A 17,146-nucleotide genomic window follows, 5' to 3' on the forward strand; every position below is an offset into this window, starting at 1 on the left:
CGAGTGTGAAATTTCAAATGGACCACTGTCATTGTTATGGTCAATTTATGGCTGCACTAAATCATGAATGACTGCTTTTCCTTGCGTTGACAACTTTAGTGTTAGAAGGGACGAGCTCTTTTCTTCATTTATCAGGGAAATAAAAAGTTGTATTCCGGTGATGAGTTTCTAATGGATTTCAATATATATGTAACATCAATAGTACTTCATGTGAATTTCAACATACGTTTTGTCTTGAAGTTACCGAAAGGCTCAGTGGATGTGTATCCAGCACTGGTACACGACACAGCAACAACCCTGAAATGCAAATTGTCGAATATTGGATTGTCAAAGTCAAAACAGGTCTATCTGGCGAAGACGTATGAGTCAGACGGGTGATCTAATATCGAACAATAGTGGTCAAATAACCAGTTCGTTTCCATTAATTCATCCTTTTAAAAGTAGTAATTAAGGTGTACATTGAACCAGCGTTTCATAAAGAGATCTATACAGAGTGAGGGGAAACTGACAGAGTGACAGGAAGGCCTTCTACTTTACAATCGTCCGTTTTCCCTTCATGTCGAGCAATGTCAACAGCGCCAGTCTTTGGTGTGTACATTTCAGACCTATTAGGGTACAATCAAGAATGCTCTTTCTACGCGATCAAAGTTGCGAAGCATTCTCTTGGCAGACGCTATTCCACATTCCTATGACAGTTTGTCACATATTGTTTTAAGAAATATTGTAAAAACATATACAGATTTGTTGTCTCTTTGTTTTCCTGGCCGGGAGCATGATGCTTTCATAATTTTCAAAGGATGAGAATAACAAAGAATGAAGCAAGATTCTTTACAACCTTCATTTTAATACAACGTGTGATAAAACAATTTATGATAAAGAGACCAAGCGTATGGTCTATCACACCGAACACTCGGTTTCCATTCCCTAGGTACATTGTGTGAAAGGTATTTTTAGTAGCATCGTAATAATATTACTGCAAAAATAGAAGATCCCTTGAGCAGTTCTCAATCCATCTGGAATTGGATGCTGCATACGTCAGTAAGCTTTAAACACAACGCTCAGAACACGCGGCTGGTCATGTCGCTTGTTTGGCATCATGGGAAGAAAGAAACGAAGCTTACATATATGCAGTGTCTGGTTCCAGGGGCCCATTACAGAGATGGTCTTTTTCACTGTCGCAGTTTTCATCCACACCAACCGAGTAAGAAGTAAGACTCTCCCCTGAAGTCAGAAATCGACGCGTTTAGAGCAACATGAAGTTAGAAACGGATTGGGGATTGGGGATTGGAATCCCGAATCTGAATATTTTTTTGCACATTCAGGATTCGAATCCCGAATCAGAATTTTTTTTTCAGATTCGGGATTCGAATCCCAAATCTGATTTTTGTTCATATTCGGGTTTTATCTTTTGCACATACGGCGTCCTTATAACTATACTCTTTGCACCTTAATCTTATCTATCCTCGATGTTGCCGTGCACCCTGGAGATAGTTAACGGTCCTGAAGCACTTCCCTGATTGCAGGCATCAACCCTCGATGACCATCAAAGAAATGCAAACAAGGTCAATATTCATTATTCGATCCCCCTTCTTATGTACTAGGTGCTCGTTGTATACCTGGGTAACTTATAAATATAAACAACCAAACTACAGTTTTCAATATTTGAACCTCAAATCTGAGTTTTCTCAACATTCGGGGTTCGGGATTTGAATCCCGAATCTGAATATTTTTTCCACATTCGGGATTCGAATCCCGAGTCTTAATTTTTTCAGATTTGGTATTTTCGCACATTCGACACTCGGCATTCGGCATTCGGCATTCGTATTTGGTATTTGAACTCTTATTATGCATTTCATTAAAACATTTGGTGAGCGAGTGAATGAGTTTACTTTTACACCGCACTCAGCAAAATGCCAGTAGTATGGCGGCGGTCTGTAAATAATCGAGTCTGGACCAGACAATCCAGTGATCAACAACATGAGCATCGATCTTCGCAGTGGGGAACCGATAACATGTGTCAACCAAGCCAACGAGCCTGACCACCCGATCCCGTTAGTTGCCTCTTACGACAAGCATGGGTTACTGAAGGTCAATTCTAACCCGGACCTTCACGGGTATTAACACATTTGGAATTCGGAACTTCAGCGTCCTTGTAACTATACTCTTTGCACCTTCATCTTTCAAACCTATCTGTCTCCCACGTTGTCGTGCAGCCTCGTAGATAGTCGAACGGTCCCGAAGCTCTTCCCTGCTTGTATTGGTGTATGCATGAGCTCTCGTTAGACCGAAGAAAGACCATCAAAGTCAATAATTTGAAACACACCTTTATTGAGGGCAATACTGCATAAATAGCTTTCTGAGATCAAAGGGGAATTAAGCAAGGTTTGTTTGTTTTGTAATTCTGGTAATTGTATTAAACATTCGTCCTTACTGATTATGGAATGTAATTGTAAGACGTTTATCCATTCTACAAGGCCAACTATTGGCTTTGCTGTATATAACAACACCCGCACCTCAGAAAGGTTCATATCCAAAATGGTGTCTGAGAGAGAGCTTCAGACGTCACCTGTATGAATTTATAACACCAACCATGGAGTATTGATTCCAAGACATGAATATCAAAAGACCACAAGTGAATTGCTGGTGGTAGAGACAATATGCTGAAAGAAGTTTCCAATTTCGTGCACAAGTCGATTTGATTGACATGCAATCCATGTGACAAGGTCAATTCAAATGGATTATGCATTATCAGCACCATCTCACTAAGTTATGTGTGTTGAGACCGTTGACCCCCAAGAAGTAGCGTATCAGTTGGTTGACATCTTGCAGAGTGACAATGGTTCAGAATTTACTGCTGCTGTCATTGAGGAGGTGTCACAGATGTGGCCTAGCACCAAGATAATACATGGTAAACCACGTCACCCCCAATCCTAAGGTTCCGTTGAGGCTGCCAACTGTGATGTGAAGGACATGTTAACAGCCTGGATGTCTGACAACAATACCACTGCTTGGACCATGGGACACAAATTTGTTCAGTTCCAGCTACCACAGCGGAATCAAGCAAACACGATTTGCTGCCTGTACTGGATCAGATGCACCAACTGGAATAAATTCCTCCAAGCTCCCAGATGAGGTGATTGCAACACTGGAGACGGAAGAAGATCTTATCAATGCCATAATCGCCATGACACCTCCTTCAGACCAGCCAGCACCAGATCCGCCACCAGTTACTGTAACTGTTCCAGGTCCCTTAGCAGAAGCAGCCATGCCAGATCCAGACCCACCTGTTGTAGCAGATATGCCAGTACCAGATCCACCTGCTGAAGCAGCCGTTATAGATCCACCAGATGTAGCCGCCGTTCCAGATCCGCCATGAGAACTCCTTGTTGCAAAGAGACGTCAGCAGATCAGTATCCAGAGGAAGAGGGCATTAGACTATCAGCCGAGAGAATGGAGACAAGAAGTAAAATTGTTCTGTCAGAAGTTCAATCCCATCCGTAGACAGAGGTAGAGCGCAACAGTGCAGTGTTAAGGCGTCATCCTATCACGCTGAAGGCCCGGGTTCGATTCCCGGTGGAGGCACCTATGTTCGGGTCCCGAGGTAGGCACAGTTGCGTAGTATCCTTGGACATGATACTTAGATCCACATTGTCCCACTTCACCCAGCTGTAAAATGGGTACCCGTGAGGGTGTGCTGGCAATGTGAATGTTTAGTTCATTGCGCCTAACTGGCAGCATAGCTGTATGATCCCCAGGGAGTTGAAAGAGTATCGGAAAATACGATAGTGTCCTATGACCGGGGAAAGTAATGTACGTAGTGCCGTGAGCAGGCAATGTACCTGGATATGAGCGCCATATAAGCGGACTATTACTATTACTATTAGAGCTGATCCCATTAATGACAGTGGTATATACACAACTGCTGTCAAAGCTCGTGTTTTATCTGGAAAATATTCTCGTAATTTCAATTTGATGTGTGCGCCACAGCTCCGCAAATAATCTTAGAGGATATGCCTACTGAAAAACTGGTCTCCTTACGCTAAGCAGTCCAGTTTGGGTCAGCCTGTGGTGGACATGGTTTTGTTAAGTGCAATTGTGCTGTCCAGAGTCAAGAGGTGGCAGACAAATAGATGCAAAATGGTACAAGGCTGGTGTAAAATGTAATTCAAGGTGCCACTCATCACTGTCTTGTCAAAATAAAAACTGAATTGATGTTCTCCAAACATGTTCATCATACTTTTCCTTATGCACATCATGTACATCTATTATGTTGAATAAAGATATCATTGTAGCAAAGAAACGTCTCTATCCTGCTTAATACAAAAGTCTAATTTTTACATCTTTTTGGGAGAAATATACCTCAAACTACACAAGTAGTGATTTCAGGGAATATGTTTAAAATTCTAGTACACTTTTCAGTGATTATGTATAATCCTTGCAAAGTTCAGTGTTTATGTATACTAAGCAACAAAAGAAACGTCAGTTTGGAATTTTCCTTCGCAGAAACGGATAACTCATTTAATGTTTTGTTTGTATATTTTGGACAACATCTCCAACTTTACCTGGGCAAAGACATTCCTTCCCAAACTCAGAATGGAACCCAGGAAATGGTCTCAAAAACGCAACATGATCTCGGAGATGGTACGGTGTTCTCGGTGTTTTTCATGCAACTGCAACTGAAACATTCACATTACAACGTCAGCAGGGTGCCGCGACTCACGACAGCTCAGAGGAACCAGGCGCTAGGAAGACTTGAAGCTGGCCACACTGGACATGCCGTTGCCAAACACTTCCAGGTCAACGTTCGGACCATTTACAGGCTGCAGCAACGTTTCCGGGCCATCAACAGCACAAATGATCGCCCCGTACTGGCAGACCAAGGGTGACCACAAGACGACAAGACCGCCATGTTGTGCTACAAAATGTACAGAATCCATTCATGCAGGCATCCGAAACAGCACGCCAGACAGGGGGAACACACGGAAGACCAATCAGTACTGATACGCCGACATCTTAACAGCGCCAACCTCAATTGCCGTAGACCTTACCGTGGATCTATCCTCACCCGTCATCGGCGTGAACGTCTACGGTTTGCCCAACAACACCAACACTGGCGATACAGGCAATTGAGAACTGTTCTGTTCACAGATGAGAGTCGGTACTGCGTATCAATTGCATATGGAAGAACAAGAATATGGCGACGACGTGGCCAGCGTTACTCAGACCAATGTGTTATGGAAAGAGACTCATGGGGAGGTGCAAGCATCATGGTATGGGGTGGAATAGGCCTGAACCAGAGAGTGGGTCCAGTGGTGTTCCAGAACCTTGGTCCAGGGAGAGGAGACGGCATAACAGCGGTGCGCTTCATCGACCAAGCGCTCAGACCCCACGTCATACCACACCGTCACCGGAACAACATTTTCCAGCATAATGACGCCCTGGCCCATGCTGCCAGAGCTACACGGGACTTCTTACAGCAGAACGATGTCAACATTATGCAGTGACCAGCCCTTAGTCCTGATTTAAACCCAATTGAACATCCTTGGGATGGACTGACTGACCGAGCTTGGTTTTACGCCGCTTTTAGCAATATTCGAGCAACATCACGTCGGGGGACACCAGAAATGGGCTTCACACAATGTGCCCACGTGGGGAATCGAACCCGGGTTTTCGGCGTGACAAGCCAACGCTTTAACCACTAGGCTACCCCACCGCCTCTCTTTGGGATGGAATTCAGAGGAGACTGAATAATGCCATACCAAGGCCGAACACAGCCGAATTATTGCGCCAGGCCTTTCTCAGAGTGTGGTTCCAGGTGCCAATGGCCTTCATCGATCGATTGGTGCACTCCATGCATAGACGCTGTGCTGCAGTTATTGCCGTTCGTGGTGGTCACACTAGATACTGAAGTCAAGGGTCTGAATGGACTGCAAACGTTGACGTAATGTCTTGGCATTGTGCTGAGTTATTCATCGATGTGTCAAGATATTGTACACAAAAAAAGTTTTTAATACGCTTATTATGTCTATTTCTGTAATGATCTGATTACAGAGCCTATCTAATTTTGAATTCGTACTGACATATTTTTGCTGCTGAGTATGTAATCACTGAGTGAAAGAGTCAGACATTATACATAATCACTGAAAATTTCAGGTATTATATATAATCCCTGGTATTACACATTCACTGTAACATATATATGTTACAGGAAATATTTATAAACAGTAAATATGTATAAATCCTGATAATTTCAGTAATTATGTATAATGTCTGATAATCCCTGGTATTACACATTCACTGTAACATATATATGTTACAGGAAATATGTATAAACAGTAAATATGTATACATCCTGATAATTTCAGTAATTATGTATAATGTCTGTAATTATACATAATTCCTGACATTGAAGATACAACATTATACAAATTTGCTGAAATCATTTGAATAACTGAAACATTACTTTTAAAGTCAGTCAGGTTTTCATAGATATGTCTTCATTTTTAGGAACAAGGTACAGCACGTTGATTCTCAAGAATTTGTATTTCATTGTGTTCATGAATTTTTATTTGAACTTTCTAAACTACTCGAAAGCTCACAGTTAGTTGGGACTGATGTTTGGAAACTGAATATTTGGTTGTGGCAAAATTACTACCGTTAAGAATAATCACGGACTTTGCGGAGACGTTGACCATATTTACGCCCTTTATAACATGGCTGACTTATCCCAAATCGGTTGTTTCCATTAATGTATTTTCACATTTCAGTGATATGTGATTGTTCACAGATTGACATTCATATTATTAGAATAAAACATCTCTTAAAAATGAAATTTCTATAAAAAATTCGGATTCGGGATTCGAATCCGATAATATCCCTAGTATGGTTGTTCAGTTGTTGGCGAACTCTAGCCTGTTTATATCTTGTATTGTCCAAATAGTGCCACCAGTTTTAACTTTCCACACTAGTTTTAGTTCTTATTGTGATATTCTAGTTGTTTTACTGTCCTTTGACGACAGGTTTATATAATATACACGTTTCATTTCAATGTCAAATATGTTCTCGTCACAATATCGCCGATGTGACGTTAAATCTTACCTCTCTCATTCACTCGAATCCGATAATAGTGATAATAATGAATATTGACATTGTTCGTCTTTCTTCGATCGCCATCGAGGGTTGACCCCTGCAAGCAGGAAAGAGCTTCAGGACCGTTCACTATTTTCGAGGGTGCACGGCAACGTCGAGGACAGAAACGATGATAGATGAAGGTGCAAAGAGTATAGTTACAAGTGAGTGAGTGAGTGAGTTTGGTTTTACGCCGCTTGTAGCAATAATAGAGCAATATCAAGGAGGGGGGACACCAGAAATGGGCTTCACACATTGTACCCATGTGGGGAATCGAACCCGGGACTTCAGCGTGACGAGCAAACGTATTAACCACTAGGCTACCCCACCTCCCCGAAGGTACAAGGACACTGAAGTTCCGAATTCCAAATGTGGGAAAGAAATGCAAAATAAGAGTTATACTGAATACTGAATGCCGAATGCCGAGTACCGAATGGGCTAAAGAAAAATACCGATAATAGAAAAGCATTCAGATTTGGGATTCGAATCAAAAACAAATATTCAGATTCAGGATTCAAATCCCAAACCCCGAATGTTAAAAAAACTCAGATTTGAGGTTCAAATATCGAAACTGTAGTTTGGTTGTTTATGTTTTTTAAGTAACCCACGTATACAACGAACACCTAGTACATTAGAAGGATGATGAAATAATGAATATGGACCTTGTTCGTCTTTGCTCGGCCGTGATCGAGGGTTGACGCCTGCAAGCAGAGAAGAGCTTCTGGACCGTTGACTATTTGCACGGCAGCGTCGAGGATAGATATGTTTGAAAGATGAAGGTGCAAAGAGTATAGTTACAAGGACGCTGAAGTTCCGAATTCCAAATGTGTTAATACCCGTGAAGGTCCGGGTTAGAGTTGGCCTTCAGTAACCCATGCTTGTCGTAAGAGGCAACTAACGGGATCGGGTGGTCAGACTCGCTGGCTTGGTTGACACATGTTATCGGTTCCCCATTGCGCAGATCGATGCTCATGCTGTTGATCACTGGGTTGTCTGGTCCAGACTCGATTATTTACAGACCGCCGCTATACAGCTGGCATACTCATATACTGAGTGCGGTGTGAAAGTAAACTCACTCACTCGCTCATCAAATGTTTTAATGAAATGCATAATAAGAGTTCAAATACCAAATACGAAAGCCGAATGCCGAGTGTCGAATGTGCAAAAAAAAAAAAAAACATGAAAAAAATTCAGATTCGGGATTCGAATCCCGAATATGAAAAAAAAATTCAGATTCGGGGATTCAAACCCGAATGTGAGAAAAATATTCAGATTTGGGATCTGAATCCCCGAATGTGAAAAAAGAATTCAGATTCGGGATTCGAATCCCCAATCCGTTTCTAACTTCATGTTCCCCGCGCTTAGTATGTTACTGCTACTTCAATTTTCATACTCATCATTTGTAAATATGCCTGAGGGATGATATCGTGTAAGTTAATGTTACCTGGAGAAGCACTCCTCCTTATCCTAGCTGCCATCAGGTAGTGTTGTGGAGTTGGGCGGTAAGAACCCTTATACCCACTGTTCTTCCATATATACCAGTTCTTCCATGTGTCCCAGTCAGTCACATTTTCAGGGTCCGTTGGTGGTGTTTCTATATGCACATAAGGAGTTTCAGTTACTTTAACTATAGGCATGCATGAATTCGTAATACTACACCTTCCTGCAAAATAGAGTGCGTGAGTGAGTGAGTATGGTTTTACGCCGCTTTTAGCAATATTCCAGCAATATTACGGCGGGGGACCCCAGAAATTGCAAAATAGAACAAAATAAATATATACCAGAAAAACAGCAAATTATATATAAATCTCTATTTCTATGATCTTGTGACAATTTCAGGTAATATATAACGTCAGTGCGAAACTACACCCAGACTTATCTAGCCTCAGAAACAAATATCATTTGGTGTAAAGGCAAATATAGATGTAAATATAGATGTGAAAATGATGTGAATGGATGATTGAAAATCAGTGACGACATCAGGTGTTGGCGAAAAGGGTAGAAAGAATCCACCGTTCTTTATGTCATTCATGCAACACCGCGCCAATACCTATTCTTGTCTTTCTAAACGTGGATTCAGAAATACGCACGCTCAGGCACAACACAACTACGTACACACACCCTATACTGAGGTTATGCTATTTCACACTGGATGTCATAATATAGAAGCGGATCAGCTTGTACACAAGAATCACTCCAAGACATGAGTCAAACAGATCTTTTCGCTTACCACTCGTCTTCATAACAAGAATTCCTGCTTCAACTACTTTCCCATTTGTACCGTCGAGAAGCGTCTTTGAATCAAAAGATATCACAAAGGATGTATCGGTGGCAGCGTCTGTGCTTTGTGCTGCTGTGCTGATGAATATTTCCGTTGAATCTTTTTTCAGGGGTTCTGTGAACGAAAAAGCTCAAAAATAATAATCCGGTAGGCATTGAAAATGATTATCATATCAATTCATTTTTTCATATTATGTAGTTTTATTTTCTGTTATATTAACACGGAAGGTATTGCATTCAGTACGATGCATCCAGGTAATATGTTACTTCATTTTCAGGCTGTAATAGTTTTTATGCAAGCAAACTCTAAATCATTACTAAATGTTTTGATGATAAGTACTTAGTTCCAGCAGTGGCATGGAACACCTTTGATTGTTTCGGCTTGCCTCTGTACATCGCATTAGCGGAAACCTTTTTTTTAAAAAAAATGAGAATTTTACTTTGTAAACGAAATGCTAAATTGCATGATATGGTTATCCGGAAATAGAACAAAATGGCTTAAACATTCTAATGTCCAACTACTAAGTTTAATTACAATGACGTTGTATGCGTGTAAATGTCAAATGGATGTCCACAGGATTTGGTTTACGTTATTGATGACAATGTGTGATAACTGCTTTTGACCAGTACCAGAAAGCCTAGTAAACTTGGAGCCTTTCCAAACTAACACTACTCCAAACTTACCCACTGCATCAAACACATAAAAGATTCACCAAACAAGCTCCTTGAAGATAAATATATGAACACGTATTGCCTGTGAATCACATTTCTTACTACGAGAGGCACTGGACATACCATGCAGTCAAGATTTTAATTATTTTACACAACATCTCAGTTTTACCTCTTGATATAAACGTCGACGAAAACAGTCAATCTGTTTGCAGTTGTTGATCTACGAGTAGGTTTATGTGGAGATACCATTATCTTCAACAATATCAGTATGCGGTCATGATTTGGTGGACTGAAGTCATAGTGCAGGGGCTTATGTAGCAAATATGATTTCCGTGGGATAATTCCACGTGGGATTTCCACTGATAATTATAATCAATATTGCATATGGCTTCAGAAAAAAACATGGTTCCATTCTTTTTGATGATTATAAGTGTCTTTCTTGGGTAATTGAATATTGGTACCTATAATCGAGCTGCAACACCAAATGCAATGTGTGAAAAACATATTTTTATTAACTATCACAACATAGGCATGTAGTATATCAAAATGTACCTTGTGATGGGTGTTTTTACAACTACCAATACATATCATGAATCTCAAAAATATATGTATATAAATATATATATGTAATAATTACTATGATCATAACTGCCTCTGCCAAAACCGAAGGTTTGTTGCAGAGGGGATCAATCCAACTCCCTCTCTCTCTCTCTCTCTCTCTCTCTCTGTGCGTGCGTGCGTGCGTGCGTGTGTGTTTATGTTAGCAACTTTACTCAAAAGCTACTTGATGGATTTCAGTGAAACTTAATTGAGCTCTTAGGTATGCCCCCAGAGAAAAACAATTAGATGTTGAAGAAATTATACTCTTCAAAAACGAAACGCAAAAGCAACATGTCGTAAAATTTATTCAGTTATTATTTCAGTTTATATCAACGAAAATAAACGGTACAGCATTGAAATTATATAGAGCAATACATTGGTATCTCGTGTACATTTCACAAGAATGACAGTCATCATAGTCATTACTGCTGTCCACGAGGTGGCATTGACGTTACTACCTTGTATGACCACCTCTTACTGCAAGAACTGCATACCTCCTTGACACAGATCGAATCAGTTGTTGGTTGTTTTGTTTTGGAATCCTTCTCCATTCCTCCTGCAGCATGCTGAACAAATGTTAAAGGGTCAATGGCGGATTACGACGTTGATGTACACGTTTATCAATCTGATCCCACAGATAATCAATTGGTTTCCAATCAGGGAATCTGGAGGGCCAGGGATCGACATTGGTAATGTTATTGGCCAGGTAGTCCACTGTAGCACGTGCTGTGTGAGGTCTGGCACTGTCCTGATGGTACAGCTCCCACAAGGTGAGGCACGTGAGGACAGAGAATCTGGTTGAACACTAATTCCCTTCTGCAGGTGTATGGGATGACCCTCCACACCATGACACCATCTCCACTAAATCAGTCCACTTGCCTAATGCAGTAGGGTGCAAAACATTCATTGCTTGGTCTGTAGGCACGTTGTCTTGGGTCACGTGTCTTGAGGGGATACCGTGATTCATCACTGAACCATATGTGCCTCCAGTTTCCAAGGTTGTATGGTTGCATCGTGTGACTCGCGGACGTTGATGTAATCGTGTCAGAAAGGGGGCAACTTTTGGACGTCTGGCACGCATACAATATACCTGCTTCTCGGAGATGGTTCCTGATTGTCTGGTCAGACATTCTCCATTCTTCTGCTGTGTCCCGAGCGGAACGATGCTAGTCACATAGGTGGGTTACCCAGATGTAGCGATCTTGAGCTGGTATGGTGACTCGCGGTCTTCCTGGTCTTGGATGGTCATTTGTCAAACTGCACAAAACGATCCCCACAAAACGAGTTACTGTGCTCGGATGAATGCTGAAGGTCCTCGTCACGACATTCTTTCATTCGCCAGCTTGTAATCGTCCAATGGCAATATTTCGGTCGGCACTGTTGAGACATCCCATTTTCTCATCCAGTACTTTTGCAAGGGTCTTTGATGAATTTGCGAGATGCATTTTATATTCAAAAAGGTTGTAATCATGCTTTGCACGTGAAAAGCAATAATTGCGGCTTTGGTTGTATTCCATAACAGTCAAGCCCATCGTCACAATCATGATCGATAAAGCCATGGCAAAATCGTTTATGCTTGTATTAGCTCACGCATGTCCTTCTGAACCATACCAACAACAATATTCAACCCTGAAATCATGCTTCATTTGACATATGCGTGCAAACTTTCGATCATTTTGTTTTCAAATTATATTTTCGTTTGACTTTTTTTTTCTTCTTTTTTCAAGAGTGTATGTTTAAGTACAAGTGCACAGAGGTATTTTGAAAATAATTGCAATATTAAGTAAATGGGTAATATGAGTAATATCTAAAAAGTGATGGATGGATTTGGATGAGTGAGTGAGTTTAGTTTTACGCCGCACTAAGCAGTATCCCAGCTATATGGCGGCGGTCTGTAAATAATCGAGTCTGGACCAGACAATCCAGTGATCAACAGCATGAGCATCGATCTGCGCAATGGGGAACCGATGACATGTGTCAACCACGTCAGCGAAACTGACCACCCGATCCCGTTAATCGCCTTTTACGACAATCATAGTCGCCTTTTATGGCAAGCACATGGGTTGCTGAAGACCTATTCTACCCCGGATCTTCACGGGTCTGGATTTGGATGAATCTTGGTGGTATGACACAAGGGCTATCTGCATATGGTTTGGGGAAAGTACATTAAAGTACAAGTACGCAGTAGTACTTTAAAAATGTAACAGTGAATGAAGATTGCTGTGCAAGGTGGAGGTATGTTCTCTGACGAGGACCCTTCTAGTTTCCAAATTCAGAAAAAATATGTGTAGAATTCATGCTTGTGTTTGTATGTCAAATAATTTTGAAGCATGTATTTCAACAGGTTCTTGCAGGATAAGGACGGTTTGATTGACAATGCAAGTTACTTAACAATACTAAATCCTTGTGAAAGTTAAAATAAAGATACTAGTACAGATTATATATTGCACTTGCATATACTTCCTTTCAAAACTTTAGACTCACTTAAAACACTCCCTTTATGTTATGTGTGTGTGTGTGTGTGTGTGTGTGTGTGTGTGTGTGTGTGTTTGTATTATATATGGTTACATGGAAGATTAATTTCTCCACTAACTTGTGGGAACCAACTGCAAACCTGATGCAGATGAATTACACGAGGATCATGCATCAAATTGCTTAAAACCATCTGCAAATGTCATGCATGTGAACAGCTGCGTCTTGGTGTCAAGTTTTCTTTAGAATTCGCCAATTTTCACTGATTTGTATCATTTATTAAACTCATGACATTAATCTTTTCAACATTACGAATTTGTTTTTCGATACATCAGTTCATGTGTAAACAGTCCTTTTAAACAGTATATAGAATATTTGCAAAATTTAGTTTAGAACAGTTGCCTGAAGTACGTGGCTATATTTACACTAGTGAGTCTAAACTTTTGAAAGGAAGTATATGTAGTTATCTGTTCACTATGAGATAGTTTGTCACTCCTGTATTAATACATTCAGACTGCAGATTTGGCTTTCTGTCATTTGTCATTTAATTACCCGGACACAAGTGTCAGTGTGTCAGTTCTGACTGCACCGATATGCCTGATTTGACACTTGTGCTTGACTATATGATAATCACATTAACCTTACCTGGGTACTATTATCACTACTTAAGTGTGTCATGCTAGTATATATTATGAAATGGCAGAATGCATTAATTGAATAAATGGTTTCCACTGATATAGGTCAATAATTACAATGTTGATGTGCGATGAAGGAAAGATAATACTTGACTAATTTATATGATTATGCCATATCTTATGTCACCACATTGAAATTAGAAGCATATTATGCATCATAAGCTACATTTTGATGGTCTACATGACTATGTTGTGATAAGTTTATGAAAATATTTTGTCTCGAAATGGTGTCGCAAGCAATTTTGGGAACTTATATTCAATCACCCCACAATGACACTTATAGCAAATAGAAAAATGGAACCATGTTCTTTTCCAAATCCTTACACAATAGTGATTACAAATTAGTATTGGTTCCAACAATTAACAAGTAATTCCCAGAATTACACAAGCCCTTGCACTATCATGGCGATGCTACAGAAAGATCTCTAAAAGCTATAAGTGAATATGAATATGGTGATTAGAATTAAGTTGTCACATCTCAACTGCTGAATTTAGAACTACTCTTCCCGAATTACGATAATGCTCCCACCAACCTGGGAATTGAGGCTTGAACATAAACGAAATAGTTCATGGATGATCAGTAGTCTTATCAAGGATGGATACTATTTGTACTCTCAAAAATATTTCCGCAGAAAAAGCTAGCATGCCAGACCTTTTGTTTTATGTCAGTGATGTAGACCTTGTCCCACCCCACCGAAACTCTTTCTACCAAGCGGAAATAATGATGACCCGAGATATATCCATTTAATGTGTACTACTTATAACATGGTGTTGAGCCCTAAACGTGGGAAAGACTTTTCATTGAACAATGGATAAATCACACTGAACTTTTACTTAATACTTACAGTGAATGTGTAGTCGTGTTCTGGTCGTACTGGTAAGATGGCGGTATGCGTCTTGTCACATGGATCCTCAGGTTTATAATGGCCATAAACCATAGATACTGCTCCCTGGAAATCAACGGTGTAAGTTTGTCTTCAGATTAAGGTGTGTTACAGATTTTATGTAAAAACAACTTTCCACACATAAGAAAAGCACAGGCCCTCATGTCTTTACGAGGATTAAAGATTTAAAAATGATTTTAGATGACCCCGACTCGAAATGATTCACAGTACAATACATCATGATTTATTGTATTGTGGAGCATTTCGAGTCGGAGGTCATCTGAAATGTTTATATCTTTTTAAAAATCTTTAATCCTCACAAAGACACGAGCCCCTGTGATGAATAACAGTAATATACTATTGAAGGCGGTATATAACTACACAGGTTATCTCCCTTTCACAAGGACAACCAATATTCTTGGGACATTTGTGGATAATGGAGGGAAGAACAACACGGAGGTAAGGCAAACAGAAAAAAACAAACAAGATTACCAAAGACGTAAATGTTATATTTTTATGGATTGTGCCCCATACGCATAGTTTGTGGAAACGATATGTCTTCATATGCTAAGCTTGTGATGTTTTTGTTATATTTGAGAGGAATACATGTGATGGGAGTTATCATTATATCTTGCATAAATAACACAGGCGCTTAACAGCTACCCTCTCACATTTACAAACACAGTCCTTAGAAACGTTTAGTAAATATGTGGGTAGATTTACGCAAGGCCTATAATTAAGTTGTTACTCTTGTTCTTATTTTAAAAGTGATATTAATTTGCCTGACGTCGTAGTTGGAGGAGCAAAACGTGCATGTGTCATATAAAAATGCCTTGCCTTGTCAAGACACAGTTCATCATATTATACTAATAACTACATTGTTCATGTACATCAGTCGAGGACCGCGCGTTGTAGTGGTTAGAGCGTCCGCCCAGAGAGTGGAAGGTCGCGGGTTCGATCCCCGACCGCGTCATACCAAATGACGTTAAAATATGGTACTTGTTGGTCCCTGCCTGGCGTTCGGCATTAATGGGTACAACAATGACTGGTCGGCTCGAAGTCAGCATAATGTGTCTGAGTGGGGTATTCATGCTTCACTGCGGCGTGGTATCTCAGTGGGCTAGCACTATAAAACCATCTTAAGTCCGGGCTAGTACAAGCAGCCGCACATACACATACACACGCATGCACGTCGTCATATGAGCGAAATATTCTCAAGCACGACGTTAACCCCAATTTCACCTCACCTCACATCAGTCGAGAATTATCGTTATTTTCAGGCTATAAATCCCTGTCTATTACATATACAGTTTCATTCTACTGGTAACTGTTTATCTTGATAATTAAAACCCAGGTAGCATGCCATCATCGGCCCGACGTCGTCTAATATCGGCATCGTTGAACAGCGCTGGGCCGACAGCGGGCCAATGTAACCCAGATAACACATAATATTTTCCAAACATGTTCATAAGGTTTAAACTGATTTATCAAAAATATTTTCGTCAAAACACACTCACAATCTTAAAACAAGCCTCTCAACTACTTAAAAGCATTAATTATTCAAATGGTTTTTTTAAAGTTGTTCATGAAGAAATAAATGTTACCGCGGGAAAGGACGTCGGAATGACGTCACACGTTCACGTCATATTTTTGCACCCGCCATCTTAGTTGAAGTTTATTGAGGACGGTACAACAATGTCATTGTGCAGCAACTAATGAAACTCGGGATCATCGATCTGACCTCGGTTGCAGTAAGTTAACTTTACAGTCACTACCCGGTTGTTGTTATGTTTATGCACATTGTGATATTCACTCGATCGTGCTACTCAGAAATCGCGAGGATTTGAGCAGCCGTACACGATCTCTTAGATTCGGTGTTGTTAGGCTTCCAATAGAGAATATTATGTATGTTGTTGTGAAGGAGACCTAAGGGAGTTTGCACCATATTAATTTCATGTTTGATACAAAGTTTTATTCAGCTATCAATGGCAAGCAGTATGTTCTTAAACAGAGTTCATGTCAGGCGGACATGTGTCGCTATTACGTTCGGTTTTCGATCTAGTAAGCGTATTCACAGCTCACAAGCCAGTGACACTTATCGTCGTTAATTTTGTTCCCTGTTATTTCTGAAATATATATTTTTTCAATTTAACATTACAACTTACAATCAATTTTTTAAGCTATGAAAAGTTCGCTGACTTCAGTCGGTGGGAAATGTTGCATCAAACTTATAACACGAAAATGGGGAATCAAAAGTATTCAAATACCTTATGGGCTATAAGTTACTGTCATAGTCTAAGTATGTTATTTAAAATGAATGTTCAGTCAGAAATGACCGAAGCGTACTTGGTAAATTACCGTAACACTGACTAAACTATATGTTGATCATCCGCGTGGTTGTTGTGGTTTTGCTTG

The 17,146-nt window shown here is 40.2% G+C and overlaps 2 protein-coding genes across 2 annotated transcripts in view; one reads left to right on the plus strand and one right to left on the minus strand.

Annotated features, from left to right (window-relative positions):
* LOC124285740 (tyrosine-protein phosphatase 10D-like) overlaps positions 1-9,517 on the minus strand; it is a 99,289-nt gene extending 89,772 nt beyond the window's left edge. Inside the window, 4 exon segments of the mRNA XM_046722013.1 lie at positions 227-297; positions 1,122-1,221; positions 8,573-8,722; positions 9,359-9,517. Of these exon segments, the coding sequence (XP_046577969.1) occupies positions 227-297; positions 1,122-1,221; positions 8,573-8,722; positions 9,359-9,371 (334 nt within the window). The 5' untranslated portion in view covers positions 9,372-9,517.
* Positions 1-17,146, plus strand: part of LOC124285731 (probable beta-D-xylosidase 5) — a 152,364-nt gene that overhangs the window by 111,744 nt on the left and 23,474 nt on the right.

This window comes from Haliotis rubra, unplaced genomic scaffold (genome assembly GCF_003918875.1).
Source record: "Haliotis rubra isolate DU_JTF1 unplaced genomic scaffold, ASM391887v1 Scf368, whole genome shotgun sequence".
Classification (NCBI taxonomy): domain Eukaryota; kingdom Metazoa; phylum Mollusca; class Gastropoda; order Lepetellida; family Haliotidae; genus Haliotis; species Haliotis rubra.